At 40.6% G+C, this 23,716-nt stretch overlaps 1 protein-coding gene across 1 annotated transcript in view; it reads right to left on the reverse strand.

Moving 5' to 3' along the window:
- The window catches only part of SNX9 (sorting nexin 9), a 61,837-nt gene that overhangs the window by 23,037 nt on the left and 15,084 nt on the right, over positions 1-23,716 (reverse strand). Inside the window, exons 2-6 of the mRNA XM_084262554.1 lie at positions 19,866-19,952; positions 18,333-18,407; positions 16,748-16,870; positions 1,513-1,696; positions 624-777 (exon numbers count right to left, since the gene is read on the reverse strand). Coding sequence (XP_084118680.1) covers positions 624-777; positions 1,513-1,696; positions 16,748-16,870; positions 18,333-18,407; positions 19,866-19,952 — 623 coding nt within the window. The remainder of the gene's footprint in view (positions 1-623; positions 778-1,512; positions 1,697-16,747; positions 16,871-18,332; positions 18,408-19,865; positions 19,953-23,716) is intronic.

Consider the following 23,716-nt stretch of genomic DNA (forward strand, 5'->3'; position numbering starts at 1 on the left):
CCACTTGTTTAATTGCCTGAGGAGACCATTACTCTACAACCATTTTCCATTCTGCTTTCATCCACTGGAAGACTACCACACTGTAGCTTCACAGAGTTAACAGTAGTTTTAGAATAAGCAAACTTTAAGTTGCAGCATGAAATAATGGTAGTATAACCCCAACAAAGCTTCATGGTATTGTAAGATTTTTTTAATATAAAAAATAATTTAAAAATTAAGCTTTCTGTGGTTCAAGAATCAAACTCTGGGCCAGCGCATCTGGTCAGTGTTGCTGTATGGACAAGCTATCCATCACCTTTCATTTTCACTAAGTACACTGTGTTAGAGACAGCTACATTTTAAAGCCCAATAAGTTCAGACCCTGTGAAACAGTCATTTGCTTGTATAACATTTCTCCAAAAATCAGACTGTTTTGTCATGTACTTTCAAGGTTTTTGTGGATTTGTGTTCTCTGATAACACAGGTATTTATAGCTCAGCCTTTTCCATCTCTACTTCTACCCCTAAACCATAGTATTTGCATCATATATTTCAAGAAGGTTGAACGGTCACGCCATTTATACATCTTGACAAATTCCAATTCTCTTAAATATATATACATGTTTGCCCCCCATTTTCCATTACTTGTTAAGTGGTAACTTCATAGCAGCTGCACGAGAATTTCCACGCTGGACCCCCCCAGCCTCTGATGCCTCAGTCTCCTTGTAACCAATATAAGATGGCGAGGTTGATTTTGGGTCATCCCAGTCATCATCCCAATCATCCTCATCAGCAGCTGCTGAAGTACAGAAGAGGGCAGGGGGATAGAGAATGGAGAAAGTTAAATATTTTCCTTTAGAAGCAGAAGCAGCAGCTACCTCAGCACTCATACACAAGTAAACAAGGTAAATTTATAAAGAACTATTTCTTCTCTAGTTTAACCTTCTATTTTACGATTCCTCCTCAACTACCATCATCCCCATCAAACCTGCAAATCTATGCTAGAAATCCCCTGAGGAAAAGAAAATAAATAAAAGAAAGGAGAAATTGGTGTGTTAAGATGAATTCAATGGTGTTGCATCTTCACAGGCGCCACATTAGCATTCCCCGGGTATTACTTATTTTAATTTAGTCCTTGATTATAAAAACTTAGAAGTGCCTTCTGAAAAAACTAGCCACTTCCTAAAATTAAGAGATTATTCCTTCACAACCCCTAGGACACAAATTCAAGGGTGTTTAAGTTCCAAGTTATGCAATCTTAACAACATGCCCATGTATACACAAGACTTTGGCTTGATAGATTCCCATACAAGTTTGAGGTGTCTGTTATAGTGGATCTGATTTTTTTCTTTAAAATATTTAAAAAACCCCTAGCATTTTAGTGTCCAGTCTACCCACGTGAAAATGTGCTACTAGGAAGCTGGTGCTGTTTTTTAAATAAGCCACGTTCTATAGTTATCAAAGATCAAGCAATTCTTACCTCTACAGTCCACCTACTCTAAAGTATTAAAAAAGAAGAGTGTTATTAGCACACCTGGTCCTTGATATGCTTGTGGATGACCAAATGCTGCTGCTGCCTCCCAGTTATTTGAAGCACTGTTTCTCTGGCCAGCTGCACTTTCAGGTTTTGTCGCCCAGCTGTCGACAGCGTTTCCGTTATCCCAGTTCCCAGACTTCCCAACGTTCCAGCTGGACCAAGGATCACTGGCATTATTTGCCTACATTGTGTAAAGACAAAAGTAAAGATGAAATTGCTTAAGAAACCAGCAAAGACCATGTACTTTCTTGCTAAAGTCTTTGATCTCTTCCCAATAGGCTATGAGTCTGCATTCAGCACTCCACTTGTTTGATGTAGGAACAGCTGCCAACTGTTACCTTCCCAGCTATGCAGCTCTTCAGCGCAGTAAGTGCCTGCAAGAACTGATGGGCTTTCCAGCAACACGACACCAATACATACGAATAAGAATGTTGTATCTCCTCAGGGAAATTAAACTATTTGTTCAAACAGTGTTAGGAAGCACTCTTACCCATGGTAATTATTTTACACCAACACCATAAGTATGGCACATATGAACTATTAATTACATAAAGCCTAAACACTAATTAGCACATTAAAAACAGCAACTCAAAAGTACAGGATTCAGGTTTTCCAAGTGTTCCTTTTATCAAAGTCATACTAACAGTCTTACTAAAAGCAAATCATAAATCGCCCACCATGACTATTGGCGTGACAGAGTTCAGCCCAGCAACCTGCTCGGCTTCCTTGTCAGCTCTCGATTCATTCACGTCAAAGATGAGGGAAGGAAACAAACACCCGACAGCGAACAGTCTGGCATTTCCCTGGAGACTTACTCTCTGGTTAAGGCAATCATGTGTACCCTTCTGCTGATGCTGCTGTGGAGGTGGAAAACCTCAGTGAGAGTGTAGAGCAGACAAGTCTACTGCAGCAATCTGTCAAGTTCACCTGTCAGTAAGTTGGATTAATAGCTTATCATGCAGCTCAGCTCCTTGATTTTAACACTGTGCTTTGAAAAAGCATTGACTAGTTAAGTGCAGTCTGCTCCAGACACTTAGGGCAGAGACTATCTGGCAGAGAGAAAAAAAGAAAAACCCACGCAAATCAAAACCCACACACCCCAAGTATAGGAGGAAGGAAGAAAAGAGGAAGTAAAGCAAGCAAAGCCTACAAAGCTTGTCTTGTTCAGCAGAGAAAGAGTTTTGTAAAAGGAAGTCTCCAAACACGCAGAAGGCAGTGCATTGCTTTTACATGAAGCAGTGTACCAAAGAAGTTTTAACATTTACATGAGTCTCACAGATTCTGCCAGCATGGAAAATTTATCGAAACTTCCACTAAAAGCCAAATTATTCTCTGCAAAAATGCTGAGTATGTTTGGGTTTTTTTTTTACACAAGACGGACAAAAAAGGTACAGCTACTCAATATATCATTTTTCTTTGCTAAAATTCTCTCCTGTTGTTTCACCTTTAAAATATTACTTAGGAATGAAGCTCTCACTTCAGTTTTTCCTAAAATAATCTGACAGTAAGATTTCACAGACCCTACCAAAACTTTAAGACTTAGAAGTGCTTTGGACCTATACTACTGATATCACAAACAACTATTTTTAAGGTACAGAATCCCCATGATCTGGAAATTAAGACCAAACCTCCAAGCCATGGGGAAAATCACCATTTAGAAGAGTCAGTAGGTCTCTAAGCACTGATGGCATAGAGAGATCATAGAATCAAAGAATCTCCTGAGTCGGAAGGGACGAAAGGATCACCGAGTACCACTCCTTGCTCCACACAGGACCAGCCAAGTCATCTGAGTGTATTGTCCAGACAGTTCTTGAACCCAGCCAAGCTCAGAGCTGTGACCCCTTCCCTGGAAAGCCTGTTCCAGTGCCCAACCACCCTCTCAGTAAAAACCTCTTCCTAATATCCAACCTGAACCTCCCCTGTCGCAGGCTCATACCCTCGGATTCTATCACTGGCCACCAAAGCGATCCGCACCTGCCCCTTCTCTCCCTCTCAGCAAGAAGCCATCGACAGCGATGAGATGTCCCCCCAGACTCCTTTTCTTCAAGATACACAAACTAAGGGACTCCAGCCTCTCCTCATAAGACTTCCCCTCCAGACCCTTCACCATGCTCATTGCCCTCATCTGGACACTCTCCAATATTTGTGTGTCCTTCTTATACTGTGGGTCCCAAAACTGCACACAGAACTCAAGGTTATGTGGATAGTTTCTATACTGACTCTTTGGGGGATTTTGTTTTTAGGATGAAACTGATGCACGACTCCCTAAGGGAGAAGTATCATTGAGGTCTACCTAATTCTTGGATAGCTGATACACAGTGCTCCTCCCAGCAACTGCAAAGAAGTTGCTGGCAGCTTATACAGTTCTTCCTATGATGTTCACCCTATAGTTTATGCAAAGACAAGAAAACATACATGTCATCAGTCAGAGTTTATCATCTTTGCTCAAGAAAACCATGTGTTGGGGTTCAACCACGTGGGAAAGCCTGCCTGCTCCTAACATAACTTAAAGCACCTAGAAAAGAATAGTTTGCATAATATTCATTTGCATATACTTCTGCAATATATGTTGTACTGATCACTGGCAAATGAAAGACCAGAAGTGGGATGATTGCCAAAAGGCTGAGTAAAGTTTTCCTCTTCTCTGTAGTTCATATGAAATCTGGTACATGAGTGGGTGGTAAAGAAACCTTAAAATCTGCTGCAAAACAAGAGGGAGGCAGTAATATTAACACTGGGTACACTATTGTCAAGAGAAACCACCACCAAACTTGCAGACAGTTGCTGATATATGCTAAATGCTACACAGCAAAGGGAAATGGATTATTTAAACTGCCCTCTCAGATGTTTTATCTCTATGTACCTATACGGAAGCACTATTCAAATCAGAAAATTTTACTCTGAAGTGCTCAAGAAAGCTCTGGGGCAAACTCTTGCCCCTAGGTGTACTGCCCATAGGCTGCAAAAGGTATGAGATATGCTATTCCCACTCAGCTTCTTTCAGCCAAAGGGTCCACATATCTTTCTGAGGCACTGAAGAAAAGGTAAGAGATCAGATAGGGATGTATACGCATCGCCTTTCATCATTCTTCAAGTGTTTGCCTACATAGCACATTCACTGTGAGCACTTCTAGTAGCAGCCAAAAATCAGTAAATGTGGAAGAGGGCTTAGGAATAAGGCCTGTCATACTCTGCAAACCGCAGGACCATGGAGGACCAAGTAAAGATATGGCTTTTATGATCTGCTGCTGACAAATTCCATTCAAGAAGACATTTGCGTGGCTTAGGTCTGGTTGAATAAACCCTAATTAAGCCAGCAAGTACTCTGTAAGTGATTAAATTACATGTTCTCACACCTTTAGTGTTCCATAACCGAAACTGATAATCGTTTGATCTCTCTTTAGTCAGCACAACCAAGGTGAAGAGTCCTTGCAAGAATCTGTTATTTAGGCAGTGTAACTTGATACAGCACATGAGCAATCTTAAATGCAAACACACAGAAAGACATACCATACCATGCGTAATTAAGAAACTAATCAAACTTCAAATGAAACATCACATCTAACATCCAACGAGTACACTGACACTGAAGTCAAGCATAAACTCCTTAAAGGCAGCTGTTTTTCCCTTTTGTAGGCCATTATGGACTTGCTTGCTCCTACTGTTCTGGGAGAAAAAAAACACACTATTTAGGGAACAGAAGGAACACATTACTAAATATTTTAACAGTCTTCCATTAAGACTCAAAAAGATTCAAACTCACTACAGAAATAGATCATTACTGGTGGGGAACTGGGGAAGAAGTCTAGCATGCTTTTAAAGATCTAATTATAGTTGAATGAGAAGAAAAATTCTATCACAAGAGGAAAATCCTCAGCTTGGAAGTGGAATGTCAGTATCTTCACTAAATAAATCATTAATTAAATAGGAAGAAGTTACATCCTTGCTATTTTCTGGAGAGTCCAAAGTTATAGACAATCAAACTAAGATAAGTCACTGAGGCATCTCTCTGCCCTGGCTAAAAATCTTTTTTTCACCTCTTGGCCAACTAAGTTGCTCCTGGCTGACTCCTTCCTCATATTAATGGATGCTCCTGATGGACAAATAAATTCATTCTACTCCCAAGGGACAAAAGCCAAACCAAACATGATATTCAGAAACTAAAACTACATTGAATACCTAAAAAAGATCTAGGCAACCGTGCCATCAAAAATTATGCCCTCCAACTCTAAGAACTACACCTTCAAACCTACTCTGAGACACAGAAACCCTGCTGAAGCAGCAAGTAGAGTAAGTTAAGTCTGGTCAGATCAAGGGAAGTCCAAGACAGCCAGTGCTGCACTGAGGAATGTTATGCTCCTGAGGAGAAGTTGAGAAGAGACAGACAGCAGAGGCATAGCAGAAAATACAAGAAAAGTCATAGTGGCTCAGCTGTATAGCTCCCAGGATTGAACACGTCTCCAGATTGATAGCTGCCTTAGCTGCATGGAGACAAAGCCTTAAGCATACTCAGATATTACACCAGACTCAAGTTCTTTGGATAGCAAAGAACTTGAATTAGACACATTAAAAAACCCCAAAGGGTTATATAGACAGTCACCCTAAAAATCAAGTCTTTCTCTTCCAGGAAGAATGTGAAGGACTACTCTGCAGACTTACTCTGCAGCAGTCACAGAACTGCACTGACTGTGCTGGATTTACCAGAGGGCAAGTACGCGCACATCAGCAGATACTGAAGTAGTTGCCATACCCATGATATTTTGTGCCCAAGCTTTCTTTGTGGATAACTGTAACCCTAGCATTGTGGTCCAGGACACTCCTGAAGGAAGGCCCTCTTTTCTATTGTATAATTAAAAAATATTTTCTACTTAAAGAAATGCTCTAGGAAAAGCAAAAGTGGCAGTGGGCCAGAAACTTCACAGAATAACCAGCCTTATGGACTCATACTAGAATGTTCCTCTGGATAAACACATGAAAGCAACAGAAGAAACGACCCTCAGAAGCAGGTGGTAAGGAGGCAGTAGTGATGCTGTCCAAGGAACCCATTTTTTTCTTCAGCTGCTCCTGTCATCTTGCTTCCTTCCAGAGGAAAGCATCATTCAGCACCTCCACTCTCAGACCCACTGCCCCCTCATAAAGTAATCCCTGCAAAGGAGCTGGGCTTTGCCTGCTCTCAGTCCACATACTGCCAAGGCACATCCACTGGACACTCCTTGCTTTCAGCAGGACAAAACCCCCCCCCAAGCCACCAGTGGCAGAGCTGAGCTATTGCCACGGAGAGCAGACTAGTTAGTTTTTTGTTCTTTTCCCATTTCCATTTCCTTATCTGCGAGGTTATTCAGAGCCCAAGTGAACTAGAGGTTGCATTATTTCTGCACAGTGCTGGCCCAGGATTTCACAGAATCCTCAAATCATTAAGGTTGGAAAAGACCTCCAAGATCATCCAGTTCAACTGTCCCCCTACCACCTATATTACTTATATTTCTAACTAAACCATGTCGCTAAGTACCTCGTCAAACCTTTCCTTAAACACCCCAAGAGACGGTGACTCCACCACCTCCCTGTACAACCAATGCAACAATGCAACCTGTACAACAATGCAAGAAGAGGCTGACTCCCATTTCCATCTATTAACTCCTGATTCAGTTGGGAAAAAAAAAGCCATGTTTGAAGTAGAGGATGGTCTTTTAGAAAGATATGTAATTTAGACTTGAGCCAATAATACTCATCACAGATGAGGGGAGGAGAACCCCCCCTACATCTGTTGCCAACCTCACTGCTTAAAGAAAATTATTTACTTTTTAAAAATGAGTTTGCTTAGTTTCAACTTTCAGCCACTAAAAATCCTACATATTTTTATTCAACGGAGCACTGTCAGGCTTCTGTTTTTGTTACCCACACCTGACAATCAAGCCACCTCTTTATACCCTTGTCTTCTCTTGAGCTGATTTCAATCCCTAATGGTTTCTTTCTGAAACACAGATGAGAAATTTTCAACAGTTTTCCAAGTAGTAGTCACAGCAATGCCAGAAAGAGAAGAAAGACTCCCTGTTCCTCTCTTGCATCCTCTAGACATCCCAAGATCAGGCTAAAAAGATTAAACTAGTCTTTATCCTCCATTTTTGGGAAAGGTACTTTGTATTTTTGTTTGGGAACACAGGACGAGGGTTTCCTTGTGCCCTTTTTGTACGGGAGAGTTGAAGACTATTACTGGCTAATGCTTTCCAGCTCACCACTTTTAATGATAAATGCCAATGATTCCACCTTAGAAAATAAGAACTGCTCAGTAAACAATGAAGAACAGGGAAAAAATTAAATCAGAAAGGAAACTATATACTGCAGTAAGCCCCTTGCTATGAAGGGGATCATGCAACACACATATGCCACTGCAAGCGTGCAAGCAAGTAGAAATGCTCAGAGGAGGGCTGACAGGACTGTCACCATTAGCGAGTTAAAACATTCTCTATATAGTCAGTGCCAAGCTATGAGCTCGCAAGACCATCTCACAAAACAAGTAGTCAAATGAAAACAAAGCTACACTGCAAATAGTGGAAAACTGATTATTTCAATGGTCAGATTTTGCCCGAGGGTGTGGGTACGGACCACTGGTGAGGAGCGATCACAGCACTACGGGTACGGACCACAGGTGAGGAGCGATCACAGCACTACGGGTACGGACCACAGGTGAGGAGCGATCACAGCACTACGGGTACGGACCACAGGTGAGGAGCGATCACAGCACTACGGGTACGGACCACAGGTGAGGAGCGATCACAGCACTACGGGTACGGACCACTGGTGAGGAGCGATCACAGCACTACGGGTACGGACCACAGGTGAGGAGCGATCACAGCACTACGGGTACGGACCACAGGTGAGGAGCGATCACAGCACTACGGGTACGGACCCACAGGTGAGGAGCGATCACAGCACTACGGGTACGGACCCACAGGTGAGGAGCGATCACAGCACTACGGGTACGGACCCACAGGTGAGGAGCGATCACAGCACTACGGGTACGGACCCACAGGTGAGGAGCGATCACAGCACTACGGGTACGGACCCACAGGTGAGGAGCGATCACAGCACTACGGGTACGGACCCACAGGTGAGGAGCGATCACAGCACTACGGGTACGGACCCACAGGTGAGGAGCGATCACAGCACTACGGGTACGGACCCACAGGTGAGGAGCGATCACAGCACTACGGGTACGGACCCACAGGTGAGGAGCGATCACAGCACTACGGGTACGGACCCACAGGTGAGGAGCGATCACAGCACTACGGGTACGGACCCACAGGTGAGGAGCGATCACAGCACTACGGGTACGGACCCACAGGTGAGGAGCGATCACAGCACTACGGGTACGGACCCACAGGTGAGGAGCGATCACAGCACTACGGGTACGGACCCACAGGTGAGGAGCGATCACAGCACTACGGGTACGGACCCACAGGTGAGGAGCGATCACAGCACTACGGGTACGGACCACAGGTGAGGAGCGATCACAGCACTATGGGTACAGACCCACAGGTGAGGAGCAATCACAGCACTGCAGCTTAACAAACTCCCTGCCTGAGCCTTTGCATTCCACTGGGACACTCACAAAATAAAAGGCAAAGAGCTCCATAACTGGACTGGTACAATCACTATCATATGTTGGATGGTGGTTATTTTTTTTAAAATATGTGCATGTGACTCGCCCCAAAGCAAGCCAGCCAGTGTTTCCAGTACTGTATGGGAGTCTCTGCTGGGTACTTCGGTTAAGCAAGAATTGGTCACAGATTCCTGCTCCGGGTCTGCAAGTAGCATTGCAATTGAGATTGGAGGAGGGAGGCCGGGGTGGGGAAAGACATGTTGCTTTCAAATTACACATACCAATGGGGGATGCTACAGTGTTATTATCTGTAACAGGAACTAGAAGTTACTAATCATGAAAGCTAAACTAGCATAACAAACAAAACCCAGAGGGGGTGGTTTTTTTGTTGTTTTGGGGTTTTTTTTACTTCTGAAAAGTTCTAAACCACCAGTTTTGGTTGCACTTCTTTTCAGACATCTTTTGCACTGCACCCTTCTAGACACTACTTATGCACATAGAGGCAACTTTACACTTTACCTTACAAATACTTACCTTCATGCCGTGTTAAGGTTTATTAGTCAAGGAAGCAGTAATTTCCCAAATCCACAAACAACTCTAAATGGAACTTACATTGCAAATCTGTGTATTTTATAAGGTAATTTAACATACTGGTTTAACAAGACAAACTGGGTTCAACCAAACACGAGTGAGTCACATTTCCCATGACAGTGCTTCTACTTTACTGCACACACAGCAACGTCATAGATTGGAAATGCTGTTACAGGAATGCAGTAACATGCATGTCAGAATTTCCACCTACTAGAATACTTCAATCTGAAGAGCACTACATTTATTTTCTCCAGTCTTAGCATTTCTTAGCATTTATTGCTGCCCACAACAGGTCAGGGTAGAGGAGTCATAGTAGGCAAATTTAACAATGATAATTTGCCTTTCATCACCAAGTTGTAAAGAGTAGAAGTGTAAAAATAAAGAGAAAGAATAAAGCTCTGGGAGTAGATTTAGTGTCCTCCTTACATACATTCAACCGCCTCTGGCTACACACCAGGTAACTTAAGAGTCACCCCACCTCCTGCACACAAAAACAGGTGTTGTAACTACTGTTTATTCATCCCGCCTATACACAAGTCCCATAGTTCTCTGAAAGAAAAACACGTAAGACAGATCATGCTCCTCACAGGGCTACCTAAAACTAATGAAAATAAATGGAGTTGGACTTCATGATCCTTATGGGTCCTTTCCAACTTGAGATACTCTAATTCCATATTCTTCAACAACTGTGTAGCAGCTTATACTTCTTCTACTGAAAGAGAAACTATCCCAAGTGATTTCACACTTACCACTGGATAAAACAATACAAACATGGGAGGTTTCTGTTACTTGCTTCCCATGCCTACTCATGGGGCCTTGCTGCTCTACTCACAATGTAACTGAGGACACAAGACACGTGAATTCACAAAGATCACATTGGAATTAACTGGAAAATCCACAATTCAGAAACCCATGCTCTCAGGCTACTTATCCAGAAATAAGATCTGAACAGTCATCTCCATACGGAAGTAGACTTGGCAGTGATGAGAGAATTGGTGTTAAGAAAAGGGAACAAGCTCCTCTACACACGCCACACACGGTTAGCTACAAGAACTATTTTTGTATCTTAAATACTGCGAAGCCACATCTACAGCTCATACGTCAACACAGCTACTGATCTGTTTCCACTCTCAGACAGGCAATACCCCTCTTCAATTTCATCTACACACTTTAAACACTAGTTTTCTATTCTCCAGAGAGGAAGAGGGGATGGTGGGAAGGCTAGACTTTAAGCTCTAGAGCGAAGGGAGGAGAAACCATATGGACTAAAATATATAATGTACTGAAATTTATGGCATTTCTATCCTATGTTTAAACATGTTATACAGGCTGTAAATTGCTGGACTACATTATAGCTAATTGTACACAGTTTGTTTACAGACCATTAATGAGACTACTATATAGATAAAGCTTTAGCTTCTTAATAAGAAAGACCAGTTTGGGCCATTATAGTTGCAATTTAGATTTAATTTAGAAGAAATCTGAATAACTCAGACAAACACTATTGTTAAAATGGAAAGCTGATATTTGTTCATAACTTTTAAAACAGTTTAAGTTAGGTAACTAAAAAGCCACCACAGATGTGTTTTAGAATGGATAGAGATTATTGCTGTTTAATAAAAGAGAACTGTTGGGCCCTGGAACATGTGCAAAATAAATGCAGGCACATGCATGACTTCAGAAGCACTAGTCTTGATCACTTAAAAACCCAACACCAACACAGCTGGAGAAGACCACTGAGAATTAATTTTACATTAATCCTTCTATTTCCATATATAGTTTAATTATGAAGGCTGCAAATGCCACCAAGCTAACAACCTCTTGGCTACTCCAACAAGAAACATTATTTTAAAGTATGGAACAGGATATCTATTGTTGCTACAACCCCTGGAAGCATCTCAGTATCAAAGAAATATTACAAGAAACAAAACCAACAAAACATTAGTTTTCCATCAGAAATGAGGAATTCTGTGTTCACTGTATTTCAAGATTATTTAGTTTCGTCTGTCAGCATTATCCTAATACCAGAAAAGTTTACAGGTACTTTATTTATATAGGTAGATGCACAAACTACACACACATACAATTCTATTAAGACAAGCATAAAGTGCTGATAAACTTACTCGCTGGCTGTTCCAAATGATCATCTAAAATTGCCGCTCACAGGAACAGTGGATTGACAGAGAAGAAAGATTTCTCATTCCCTTTGCTTCCTCCATCCGAGGGCTACAATGTCAAACCAGCATGAGAGCCATACAGAAGCCATGCAAGTCTCTGTCTTTGGCATCTAAGGCTTACTTAAATTGTATTTTGTTGAATAATTAAAAAAGACTTTTCACCATAACCACAAATGGTATAGGCAGATGTTTAAATCCTTATCTGCTTTTCTTATGAGTGTATAACTAGCTTCATTGCTTTCCTCTGATTGCTTTCAGCTCCCCAACATCTTGCACAGGTAGCTCTTTAGAAGAGCAGGTGCAGGCTTCACCAAAGCAGCTATTGCTGGGCAACTACTGACATAAAGAATGAGCTGGGGAAGAATAATTTAATTTTATTTTGAGAGATATGTGCACAAATAGAAACTCATCTGGGAAAACTAATGATTTAGGGTTATCACATGCAGCATTGCTACTTAAGAAAAACAGTCATCCCCTCAGACTTATAAGGACATACAAATTTATCCCAGAAAAAAAAACTCAAAACCCACAAGGTATAAAGCTTAAAAAAACCCAAAAACCAATTGGTTGGAATTTCAGCCATCAGAAGCACATCACCATTTGAAATATATTTCTAAAGTGACAGGCTAATGAGAGCTTTAAAAATAAATCTAAGACAGGAAAAAATCACTTAGTCTGCATTCAGATATAACCAGTTATGCTGGTTTTGGCTCGAATAGTTTTGTTTTTTTTTTACAGTAGCTAGTATGATGCAATGTTTTGGATTCGTGATTAAAACAGTGTTGATAACACAGGGATGTTTTAGTTATTGCTGAAGAGTGCTTGCACAGCATCAAGGCCTTCTCTGGTTTTCACACCACCCCACCTGCGAGAAGGCTGGGGGTTCAAAAGAAGTTGGGATGGGACACAAGCAGGACAAGTGACACCAGGGAAATTCCAGAACATATAATGCTCTGCTCAGCAATAATCACTACAATGAAAGAAGAGATGTCTGGAGTGAAGGAGTCTAACCCCAGGCAACCACTGCACATGGAGACCAGCCTTCCTGGGAACAGCTAAACACATGCCTGCTGAGGGAAAGTACTGAATTTTCTTCTTTTGCTTTGCTTGCATGTGTGGCTTTTGCTTTACCTATTAAACTGTCTTTATTCCAAGCCACAAGTTCCCACACTTTTACTCTTCTGACTCCATTAAGGGGGAGTGAGGAAGCAGTTGGGTGGGGCTGAGCTGCCATCTGAGTTTAAACCACAACACTGTGGTTTAACTGGTCTCTTACAAAAAAGAAAACAAAAAAAAAAAACCCTACAATCACTCATTTCAACTCAACCGCGTATGTTATTTTTCTGTTAGGGCTTGGTACTGAAAGCCTATGCAACAACCCAGTGGGGTTGGTTTGTTTGTTGGCTCTTTGGGGTTCTTTTGGGGTTTTTTTGTTTTACTTACTGTTAGAAGAATGGAAGGAACTCTTAAAACATCTTTTGACTCCTAGAAATTGGCAGGTTGTGGGGATATTATATAATGATATATGTTAAAAAGACTTTATTTTGAGAAAGTAGATTTTTCAATACAGAATTAGTAAGAAAAATCCAAGAACATTCTGTTTATTTAGAAGTGCTTTTACAGTCTTCTTGTAATAAAATTGTACTCCCCATGTTACTACAAAACAGCAAAAGATGTCAGCAATTCAGAATTCTACTTCTTGTTCAGCCCACCAGACTATATCTATGGATATTTTCATTCCCACTACTGTGCCACCAACAGTGACATCTAATTGGTTTTGGTTTTTATTCTCCATAGCCCAAACAAGCAAGTTTCATTTAAGATGAAGTGCTCTGTACATTGTTCTCCTCACTCAAGGCACTGGAGTAAGTCACAGAATCACAAGGTTGGAAGATACCTTTAAGATCAGGTCCAACCATTCCTATCCTATGCTAAACCATATCCCTAAGTACCTCATCTACCCTTTTTTAAAACACATCCAGGGTCAGTGACTCAACCCCCTCCCTGGACAGCCTGTTCCAGGCCCTGACAACTCCTGCAGTAAAAAAACCCTGGGCGTGTGAACACAGATCAAGTCAAAGTTCCTCATGTTAAAATTTATCATAACCAAATGCAGAGTGATACATCTAGGAAGAAGGGTCATACCCACAAAGTGGAAGATAATATTCTTATAAGCAGTTGTTCTAAAAGAGAAGCCATTATGCAGGTGATGAACAACTCTGTATAGCCTCCTGAAAGTATGAAAGGAGTCAATGCAATCTTTCACTTTATCAAGTTCTTCTACACAACAGTGTCAAACGTGACTGACATCATGCAATGTATATAGGAACAATTTTACAGACAAGCCACAAGATCAAAGAGAATGCAGAAGAAAGCTTTTTATCCCAAAGGGCAGGAAAAGTGTCTTCTACCAGACAGAGACCAAACAGAACGTCCTAATCAAGAGGACATTTAACCGTAGAATTTTTGCGAGTAGAAAATACCACGCACTAGAGAGCCCTCAGATTGGGGAGAAAGGCCTAACAAGCCAAAAGCAGAAAAAAAGATTGCTTAGTATACAAATTAAATTCTTATTGGTAATAAGCCACAGGAACAAACTACCAGATTATACCAGAAGTTGAAGGAAAAAAAAAAAAGCCTTCAAACCAAGATCTACTGTTTTTCTAGAAAATATACCTAAAATGCAGATACTGAACTCAGTTTAAAAAAAAAAAACTCCTTGAGAAAAATGGAAATGATTTAATCACAAAATCCTGACCAAACAGCATGGCTCCTGCTATGAACAACACAGGAAAACAAGAGGCATGAGGGAATTTGCTTCCCCTGCATCTTGCACAGCTTTGTCTGCATCCAGGTGTACTTTCCTCTCCTCTCTCTCCCCCATGAGCATTCACAGCGTAGTAGTACTATAATACACTACAGTACCCTCATTCTCATAACAGCCACATATAGCATTTGAATGATAATTGAGAGGAACAGGACACTGACAAGAGTAAGGCACTGAAACAAATCAAGCAAGCTGCCTGCCTGAAGCTGTTTTCCAAAATTTGTTAAGAAACTGAAATTTGCATTTATTATAGGGCCAGTATACTGCTGATCCTGTGTAAACACTATTGTGAAGTGACCATGCTTTCAAGCTTTTCCCTTCTCTAGAAGCAACTTCCAAAACTAGATTGCCATAGTAATTCACTATTATTTGAGATAGAATAGATAGATACCTGTATTTTAGCCTTTCCTCCTATATAGGCAAGGGCTTTTTTTTATTCTATTCTCCATCCACAAGTACCTTGTGTTAAGCTCAGATCACCCTCTGATAGATGCCTCTGATAGATGCCCCTACTACCATTCGAAATACTGTATATTCATTTTGTTAGTAAGCAATTCTTCCCAAATCAAGTGATATGTTTCTCTTCCTTCAGAAAAGAAACAGTTTTTGGATCTGACAGAAGGAGTAGCTGGAAGTATTTCAAGCTTACCCAGACGTGAAGTTTGGCTAGAAACTCTACAGAAGGAAAATATAAAAAACGGGGCAAGAGTAACAGAGCAGAAGAAATGAGGTTTCCATACTACCTTGAAAATTACTCTAAGTTTTACTGAGGCAAAATAAACATATAAGCACATAAGGGACACTGTCTGACAAGACATTAACGAGCTATTTCAAGACTTCTGTGTTTAATCTAAATATTAACTGGCCATGGATAAAAATAAAACTAGTGATAAACAATGAAAGTGTCACAGTGAAGTCTGGAGTTCTCACTACACTTGTGATCACAGAATCACATTCCTGGCATTGTCCAGCTGAACACAAGGAAGCACAAATCAAGCACCACACAGTCAATGAACTGTGACACTCACAGTCACACAAAACTGCCCCATGTACAGGTTGCAAGAGATCTCACTTCATACCAAAGTCCAGTGTTGCAGGTTACGACAGAAATAATCTGACAAACCAAGTGTGTGTCCCCAGCTGCTAGAGTGAGTAAAGCATTTACTTTTCACATGCAAGACTTTCAGATGCTGTTATTGGGAAAAGCAAATTTTGCTCTTCTGTTGACCTGTGAACTTTGAAATGTTTAACTGCTCCTACGTGTGGGACATGCAGCAGTCTCTAGACTGTAATAAACAGCTCATGTTTCAGATGATGTATGTCTTCAAAAACTAAATACTTGCTGCTTAATAACCAGACAAGGGGGGGGTGGGGGGGAGGGCTGTGGATAGAAAAATAATCTATGAATAAGGGGCGGGGGGGGGGTGTGTGTGTGTGTGAAGGAACAGACATGACACAGGACACAATCAAAAAATGCCAAACATTCTTCCAGCCAAGTCAAAGTCAACCTCTTCTTCAATTAAGTAGGGACAATGCATGAACTTGCTTCAACTTTTTTAATCACAGAAACAGCTCTTACTCAAATTCTGGAAAAAATATATATCCATTCACTCTGGCTAACAATGTATGGACCATCCAATTGTGTAGACATTAAAAAAGTTATATTCCTGAAAAAGGTTGGCATATTAACACAACTAAACTGAAAAATACGTAAATTTACTAAGAGTGCATTTATACAGAACTGAGGTGCAAACAGAGATTGATATAGTCACAGATTTATATGATTTCAGGCTGGAATGAATAAAAATGCTATGTTTTTCAAAGTGCTAGAATACTAATTTTTCCAGCAGAGACAGTAACTGAACAGGCACCCAATACCATTACCATGCATCAGAACTGTTTCCTGATGAAAAGACAATTACTTTGATCAGTACTTTTATGAGAGTTCACAAATATGGTACAGAACCACCAAAGAGTGCAAGCAGTGCAACAGAACCTGCCATGCCCCCACTGCACCTGAATAACCTGAAGACGTACCTGATTACTGCCTTTTGCAGCAGCGTTGGTCTGAGCTGTATTTGAAGAAAGGGAATCAAAAAAGGCTTGGTCAGCTAATGAGTTACCACAGCTAATTCCATCTTTTGCACCTTCGGTTATAATCTGAAATGAAAGAAGTTGCAAAGATTTTTCATGCTTTAATATAAACAGCATCATATAAACAACCCTAACATTTATGTCACTAGATGTCAAGATGGTTGCATGTACTCTTTCTGAATGCAAACTGAATAGTATCTTTTAGAAGAAGTTGATATGGAAGACTGGCTTCCACAACAGATGGAACCCGTTTGCATTATCACAGTGTAACACACAAGACTCTGGTGGCAATGGACACTTACCTACAAATTCATTGGGGATTAAGAAGGGTCTTAACATCACTGCTTGTAGACTGAGAACTTAATACTGGGGCTGTTCACCCTTGAGAAAAGAAGACTGAGAGGGGATCTGATAAAGCTTTATAAATATCTGAAGTGTGGGAGACACAGGGAAATGGCCAACCTCTTTTCAGTGGTCTGTGGGGACAGGATGAGGGGCAATGGCCTCAAGTTGGAGCACAGGAAGTTCTGCACCAATATGCAGAACTTTTTCACAGTAAGTGTGACAGAGCCCTGGAATTCCAGGCTGCCCAGGGAGGTTGTGGAGTCTCCATCTCTGGAGATATTCAAGACCTGCCTGGACCTTTACCTGTCCTAGGGAATCTGCTCTGGCAGGGGGGTTGGGCTATCTCTGGAGGTCCCTTCCAACTCCTACAATTCTGTGATTCTGTTATCAGTTTGGGAGAGCAAGTTTGGAGAGCCAAAAGCTACTAGTCCATGAGGCAACCAACTGAAGACAATATACGGTTCTGTAGACAAGGATCCTTGCCCCATCTTTTCTTATCTTCTCCCCACTCCCCCCTCCACCCTGTTTTTTTACTGGTGAAGAAAAGGAGACATAAGTCTTAAGAGGAAGCTGCAGGAACTACAGCCAGTCTTCACCTAACAGGCAATCTGTAAACACACAGACACTGGGCCTTCCAAGAGTGAACTGGATCCCAGTCTTTGCATTGAGAGCCGCATTCCATCCTCACCCCCATACCATCAGCCTTTAAACAAAGAACAGAACAACACATGCTGAATAAATAGCAAAGGCCCCCAGGAGGAAGAGCTGAGTAGTTCCTGGATTTACAATCCTGTATTCTGAGCCCCAGAAATGGGATTCCACTCCAGAGATTTACAAGCATGTGGCAACGCAGCCACAGCAACACCAGTTTACGCTTGAATTATTCGTTTTGCTTCTGTATATTCAGACAAAAAACCAAAACACTTATTAAATCACGAGACCCCCCCAAAGCAGCTCATGTTCTGTAGATCACCAGTATTTGCTTTAGACAGCCTGTGACATTTCCTGGGACCCCACACTGAAGCACATCAGCTTCAGATGGCACGCTTGCACTGGTCACCAAAGCCAGCTGCAGTTTAAGATTATAAATTCCCAGCTTTAACACTGGAAGGTTTATGTTGGAGCATAGGTTGGTCTTTTCAGTAGTTCTGTTCTCTCAATGCAGAGCAGTATAGTCACTTACCTCAACATAATCTGTTGGAACAAGTCCTCTCTCGCCTTGGCTGTTTTTTCCTTCTAACCAGCCTCCACCAACATCCTAAAGAAAGTAGTAATATAGAGATAGTTTTGCTAGCTGGATCCCACAGCATGCTTTAAACAGCTCAGGAGGAAGCACTGTCTTGCTGTCAAATGCAATGTTCAAAATACAGTTATGACTAATCATCAACAAACTCACTGAAATCTGCTGAAGCAGCAGATACTCACTTAAACAGAACACAGACTGCACTTGTTCCCACAGCTATTGTGGGCTTCTCAATTTAACAAGCTTGAGGGAGAAGACAGTTGATTTTCAGCACTACTGATCATTTATGAAACCAAAGTCAATTGCCTGGACACAGACTGCATCAAAACACAGGTGGTAGTATGCTAATTCCAAAGCATCAATTTTATTCAACAAATTATAAAGAAACAAGACTCAAGGAATTAAGGTAATGGTAATAGCTGTAAAAATCTCTGCTTCACTTACTGAAGGTGTGGGAGAAGTGTGATGAGTGGGGGCTATAACGCACAAGAGTATTATGGATAATCTCAAGATTAAGAGGAGCACATGCCATGCAAAATCTGGAGACACTCTTTCTATCTTACATTTCATTTCAGAGGCAGGTGTCATGGTTTAAGTTTGGAAAGAGTTAACACAGTTCAGCTCTGATCTGAGTGGGGCATCATGTTATTGTTTGGTTTTTAAAACACATGTTCTACATACACTTAAGAAATCTCTGCAGTTAGACAAAGTCAATTGCAGGACAACATTGTCTGGAATAAGCCAGATATATCTGGAATACGAACACATAGTTATATGTCAAGCTAACTCACAGCTGAAAATTGGAACCATGTACATTAGACAGCCATAATTTAATTTCAGGTTTTCTTAATTTGCTTTTTAATAGGTGTATCTGTTCTTTCACATGGAAGTTTTTTGTAATCCTTGCTAAAAAGCACTATTAATTTAAGAACTTGGTGATAGTATTACTATAGTATTTTCACTGCTCCTTCCCTGTACCTTGTCCATATTACTCTAATTACAAAAGGACACAAATTAACATATTTTATTGCAAGTTCTCTGAACAAACTTGAAGTCATTGATTAGGAAACTCATAACAGCGCTTGCATGTGAGATTTAAATGCAAGTGGCAAGCACCTGAAAGATTACATACACACAAAATATGGAATATTAGGCACAGAAAAAGAGTACACGGTCAGATGGAAAGGGTGTCATCATCATTAGCTCCTTCCTCTGCCTTGGCACTCAGCTCTATTTAGAAGGCTGTGCCTGTGCACAAGCATTTGCTCAGTCGGAGAGGGCCCCTGTCCTCCAAAACCGCTCAGCACATTTGTTTCCACAAAACTATTAGAAAACTACTTGTACTTAGTTTATTTGCTAATTCTTCAGGAGGGTAGCCAGGGTCTTCAGATGTCATCTAGCACCTTTTCTCTCTCATCTGCTAAAGCACGTCAGAAGTGCATTGCAGCCTTGATTCAATGCCAGTTTTCTTACCGGGTTTGTAATGATGATGATCTCCCCTTCACTGACTGTTAGCTCGTTGTTTCCAGGCTCAGCAGCAAAATCATACATAACACGAGCCTGTATGTGAAAAAGAATATAGCAGTGAGTCTTCAAGCTTATTTAGAAGATTTCACAAAGTGTCAGCACAGCTTATTCTCAAGTAGCAGACATACAAGGTGGGATAAGGCTGGATGTACAAAGACCAACTCAGCATGTAGGAAACTAACGTTTCCTAAATTTGAACTCCAAAGTCAACAGTAACACAAGTGGTACAAGATTAAAATCTCCCATGAAGACTGTTAAAGATGACAATTGTTTTCCAGGAGGATTCACAGTTGAAGACTGACTGTTCTCTGACATGTCCAGAACTATCTGTACAACTTTTTCCAGGGGAAGAAGGAAGGGTTTCTAACTTTAGCAAACAATCCAATTAATACTTTTTTCTACAGAAGTATTCCAACTCCAATTTGGATAAAGGGAACTGTTTCAGGGGCCAAGCGATTCAGAAAGAGAAAAGCAAGTAATTGCAGATGTAACCAAGCACCGTGCGCGTAAGAGCTACTATGTCAAGTTATGTTGTTATGTTTTAAGACTTCTTGTACACAGGAGGAACTCTGCAAATACACAAGCAGCCAGAGTAGGCCTGATAGGTATCGGCACAAAGGGGGAAGGGAAAACATGAACAACCTAATTTTCAAGTGTTTAGACACACAAAAGCTTTACTATGTACTGACTCTGCTACTATACTACATAAAGAAATGTTGTAATTGAAACACTGACAAGGTTGTCTAACACAGAGAACAGCTCTGCTACTGTGTATAAAGAACTGTAACATGTTTTAAGATTACATTCCCAAACATCTTTTCATCCTCTTCTATCAAATTCCTTTCTGCTCTAAAAGTAGAGAAAGCTCTCAGGAATTACAGAGGGACTGTATTTATTTTCCACAAGCTGATGACATGCATGCAGAGAGAAACCACATGTATCTTCTGCTTTGACTCTTAATGGAAGATCTCGAATCAAAGTTTTCAGTTTCCATTTAAAGTGGCATATTAGATAAACTTTTAAACTTACTGCAATAAATCTTTTACCTAAGCTTCTTTTCCCCTGAAAGAAAACTCATGATACTAATAGAACTTATAAAACATAAAATACTTAGTATTGACACCTCAAGTCGTTATGTTGGCCAGGTGCCCCTGAGATAATGAATACATTACTTATCTGATTGATGCCAATGCTGAATTATCCAGGAGCAGCAATGGGAAAGCTAGACTACAGGTCAGGTAAGGCAGACTGAAAAAGCACAGGTTCTAACAGACAGCACTGACAGCTGTAACAAAAAGCTTTTCTTGCATAACTAAAGCAAGAAGCTGTAAACTCAATTCAGGGTAGGGTGGGCATGGAACAGCCTTTAATAGCTTGAAGTTCTGGAGACAAGTCATTTTTAGGAAGAAAGTTATGAAGATTTATTATTGTAACACAAAGGCCTCAGAGGTTGATACACCTGCTATAAAGTTTAAATTTATTTAAAAAAACCCCAAAAATCAGCTCTAGATTACATCATAGCCTTTACTTAACCAGCTCATAGAGAATTAAGAGCAACACAAAGTTTGTTTCAGGAAAAGGACTAATTTCCCTAGCACATCTGGAAAGATGCAAGGCTAAGTCTCTTCACCAGTAAGACATGCGCTTTAGTGACCCCAGTTTATAGAGAAATAGACTTTGTTCCTGCAGATTAAAAAAAACTAAATTAAAGAAAAACAATTTTATAGTGGTGCTACTAATAATGTCAGACACTGTTTACAGCAATGAGGTCCTTTCTGTACTTGGAGGTCAGGAAAAAGAAAAAACCTCAAGCTCTAATTGTTTCTGCCATAAAGATGACAGTAAAATCATTATTTCTGTTGAAAGTAAGTCATGTGATAGGAAAAAAAAAATACCATAGAACAGACATTCATCATCAAGCCTTGCCTGATCCCCACCGAGATATCCCTTCTTCTGACATAAAACCAGAAAACACACAACTTCCCTCTCATAGAATCGCACAGAATCTTAGGGGTTGAAAGGGATCTCAAAAGATCATCTAGTCCAACCCCCTGCTAGAGCAGGATCACAGAGATTAGGTCACAAGAACACTCCCACATTTTAATTTCATAATTATCATGTAAATACTTCTAGCTGGTCAAGAGATACTTTACTTCAGTGACAATAAACACAGACTGGAGGAGAAAACCACAAATGTGTAGTTCAGCTGACAAAGTTAATCCTGAACCACAACAGAACACTTGAGACACATTTGTGCCTCATAAGAGAACAGACACAAAGACTAGGTTCTCCAGATGCAGCAAGAAAATAAAGTTACTCAGAAAAATACCAAAGTATTCAGCTTGTAGGGCAGGAAAGACCAAGATAGATGCATAGAATTTATTAAATTCTATTTATTCACATGCTCTGGATTCCTGTTTCAAGAGTTGTTAAAAAAGTAGAAGAGAGGAAAAAATAAAAAGAAACCCAGTAATGTTTTGCCTTCCTGCAATTTAAGCAGCTGAAAAGAGGTATTCTAAATACTACAGAAATGGATTATTACAGAGTACGAAGCATTTGAGGGACATCTGTAACCTGATCCATATATTGGCATCTCAGATACACACCCCAGACTATTTTGCTGGTTCTCCCAGTTTCATATACATTTCTGGACTTATTTGCCTAGTTTGGGAATTAAGTCCCTACGAACTCCTGACAAGTAATCTTTAAAGCTTCCCTCCTACCACTGAGATTTAATGGGAAAAGTAGCATAAACACAAGGAATGCCCAAGTAGGTGAAACTAAGTGACTAAATGTTTTCCCTCAATTGAGCAAGTGTGTTTTTAACAATGTAAAATCCTCCCCCTAGCAGAGGTATAGGGGGCCCAACCGTATTTACATTTTTGACAATCAGTTCCAAAATACTATAAAAAAGAAGGAAATGGTTTGGTTTTGCAATAAACTTTTTCCTACTTACTGGCCACAAATATTACATCCAAGTAGTAGTCACAGCTTAGGAATTAGATCTTTGCTACTTATGCAAAATAGCATGTGGGTACAGGCAGGAGAAAGCATTTAACCAGAAAAGGATTTTAGCTCTTGGACACTGCAATACAGGCATCAGGTATTAGGTCTTAGTTTATAAAGATTTTCAAAATTTACAAAATTGTAATCTCTGACAAATCTTCAAAACACAGGTTTAAAAAAAAGACTTGTTCCAATAACTATTTGCTTCGTATTTACTTCTGATGATACATAAAATGAACATCAGATTCAAATATTTACTTAAAGAAATAAAGGCAATTGCTTCATTGACAGAATGCTGCAAATCCACCAAACAAGTAAGAGTTGCTAATGAACCTACTAGCTATATAAAAATTAGTTTATTTTACTGGTTGCATTTATTCCCTTCCTCACACACACACCCCCACCCCACACCCCCAATTCTGGAGTCTGAACTTGTTTTGCCAGATCCTTTGATAAAATGTTCAAAAAAGAAGTTTAAACAGATTCCACTGACCAGAAAGCAGACTGGCCACTGCACTGTAAATCCACTGTCTCCCCTTCCTCAGGCAGCAGCAGGGAGCACCCTGCACCACTGGAGTTTGTAAGACATCCAGATGTTGGTGCTCCCTCTCCTGAGAAGAAGCCAGCATGGATTCCACAGAACCCCAGCACATGGCATGCCAAGCCAGAAAGGCTCCCTCATCTCTGCAGCTCTGGCCTGTATGTATTGCTGTTCCTCTGGAATGAGAAAGTACCACCAAATTTCTGTAAAAGTTGAGGACAGGGGAAAATGGTACGAATTCCTCCTTATT

This window comes from Gallinula chloropus (genome assembly GCF_964237585.1).
Source record: "Gallinula chloropus genome assembly, chromosome: 3".
Lineage (NCBI taxonomy): Eukaryota > Metazoa > Chordata > Aves > Gruiformes > Rallidae > Gallinula > Gallinula chloropus.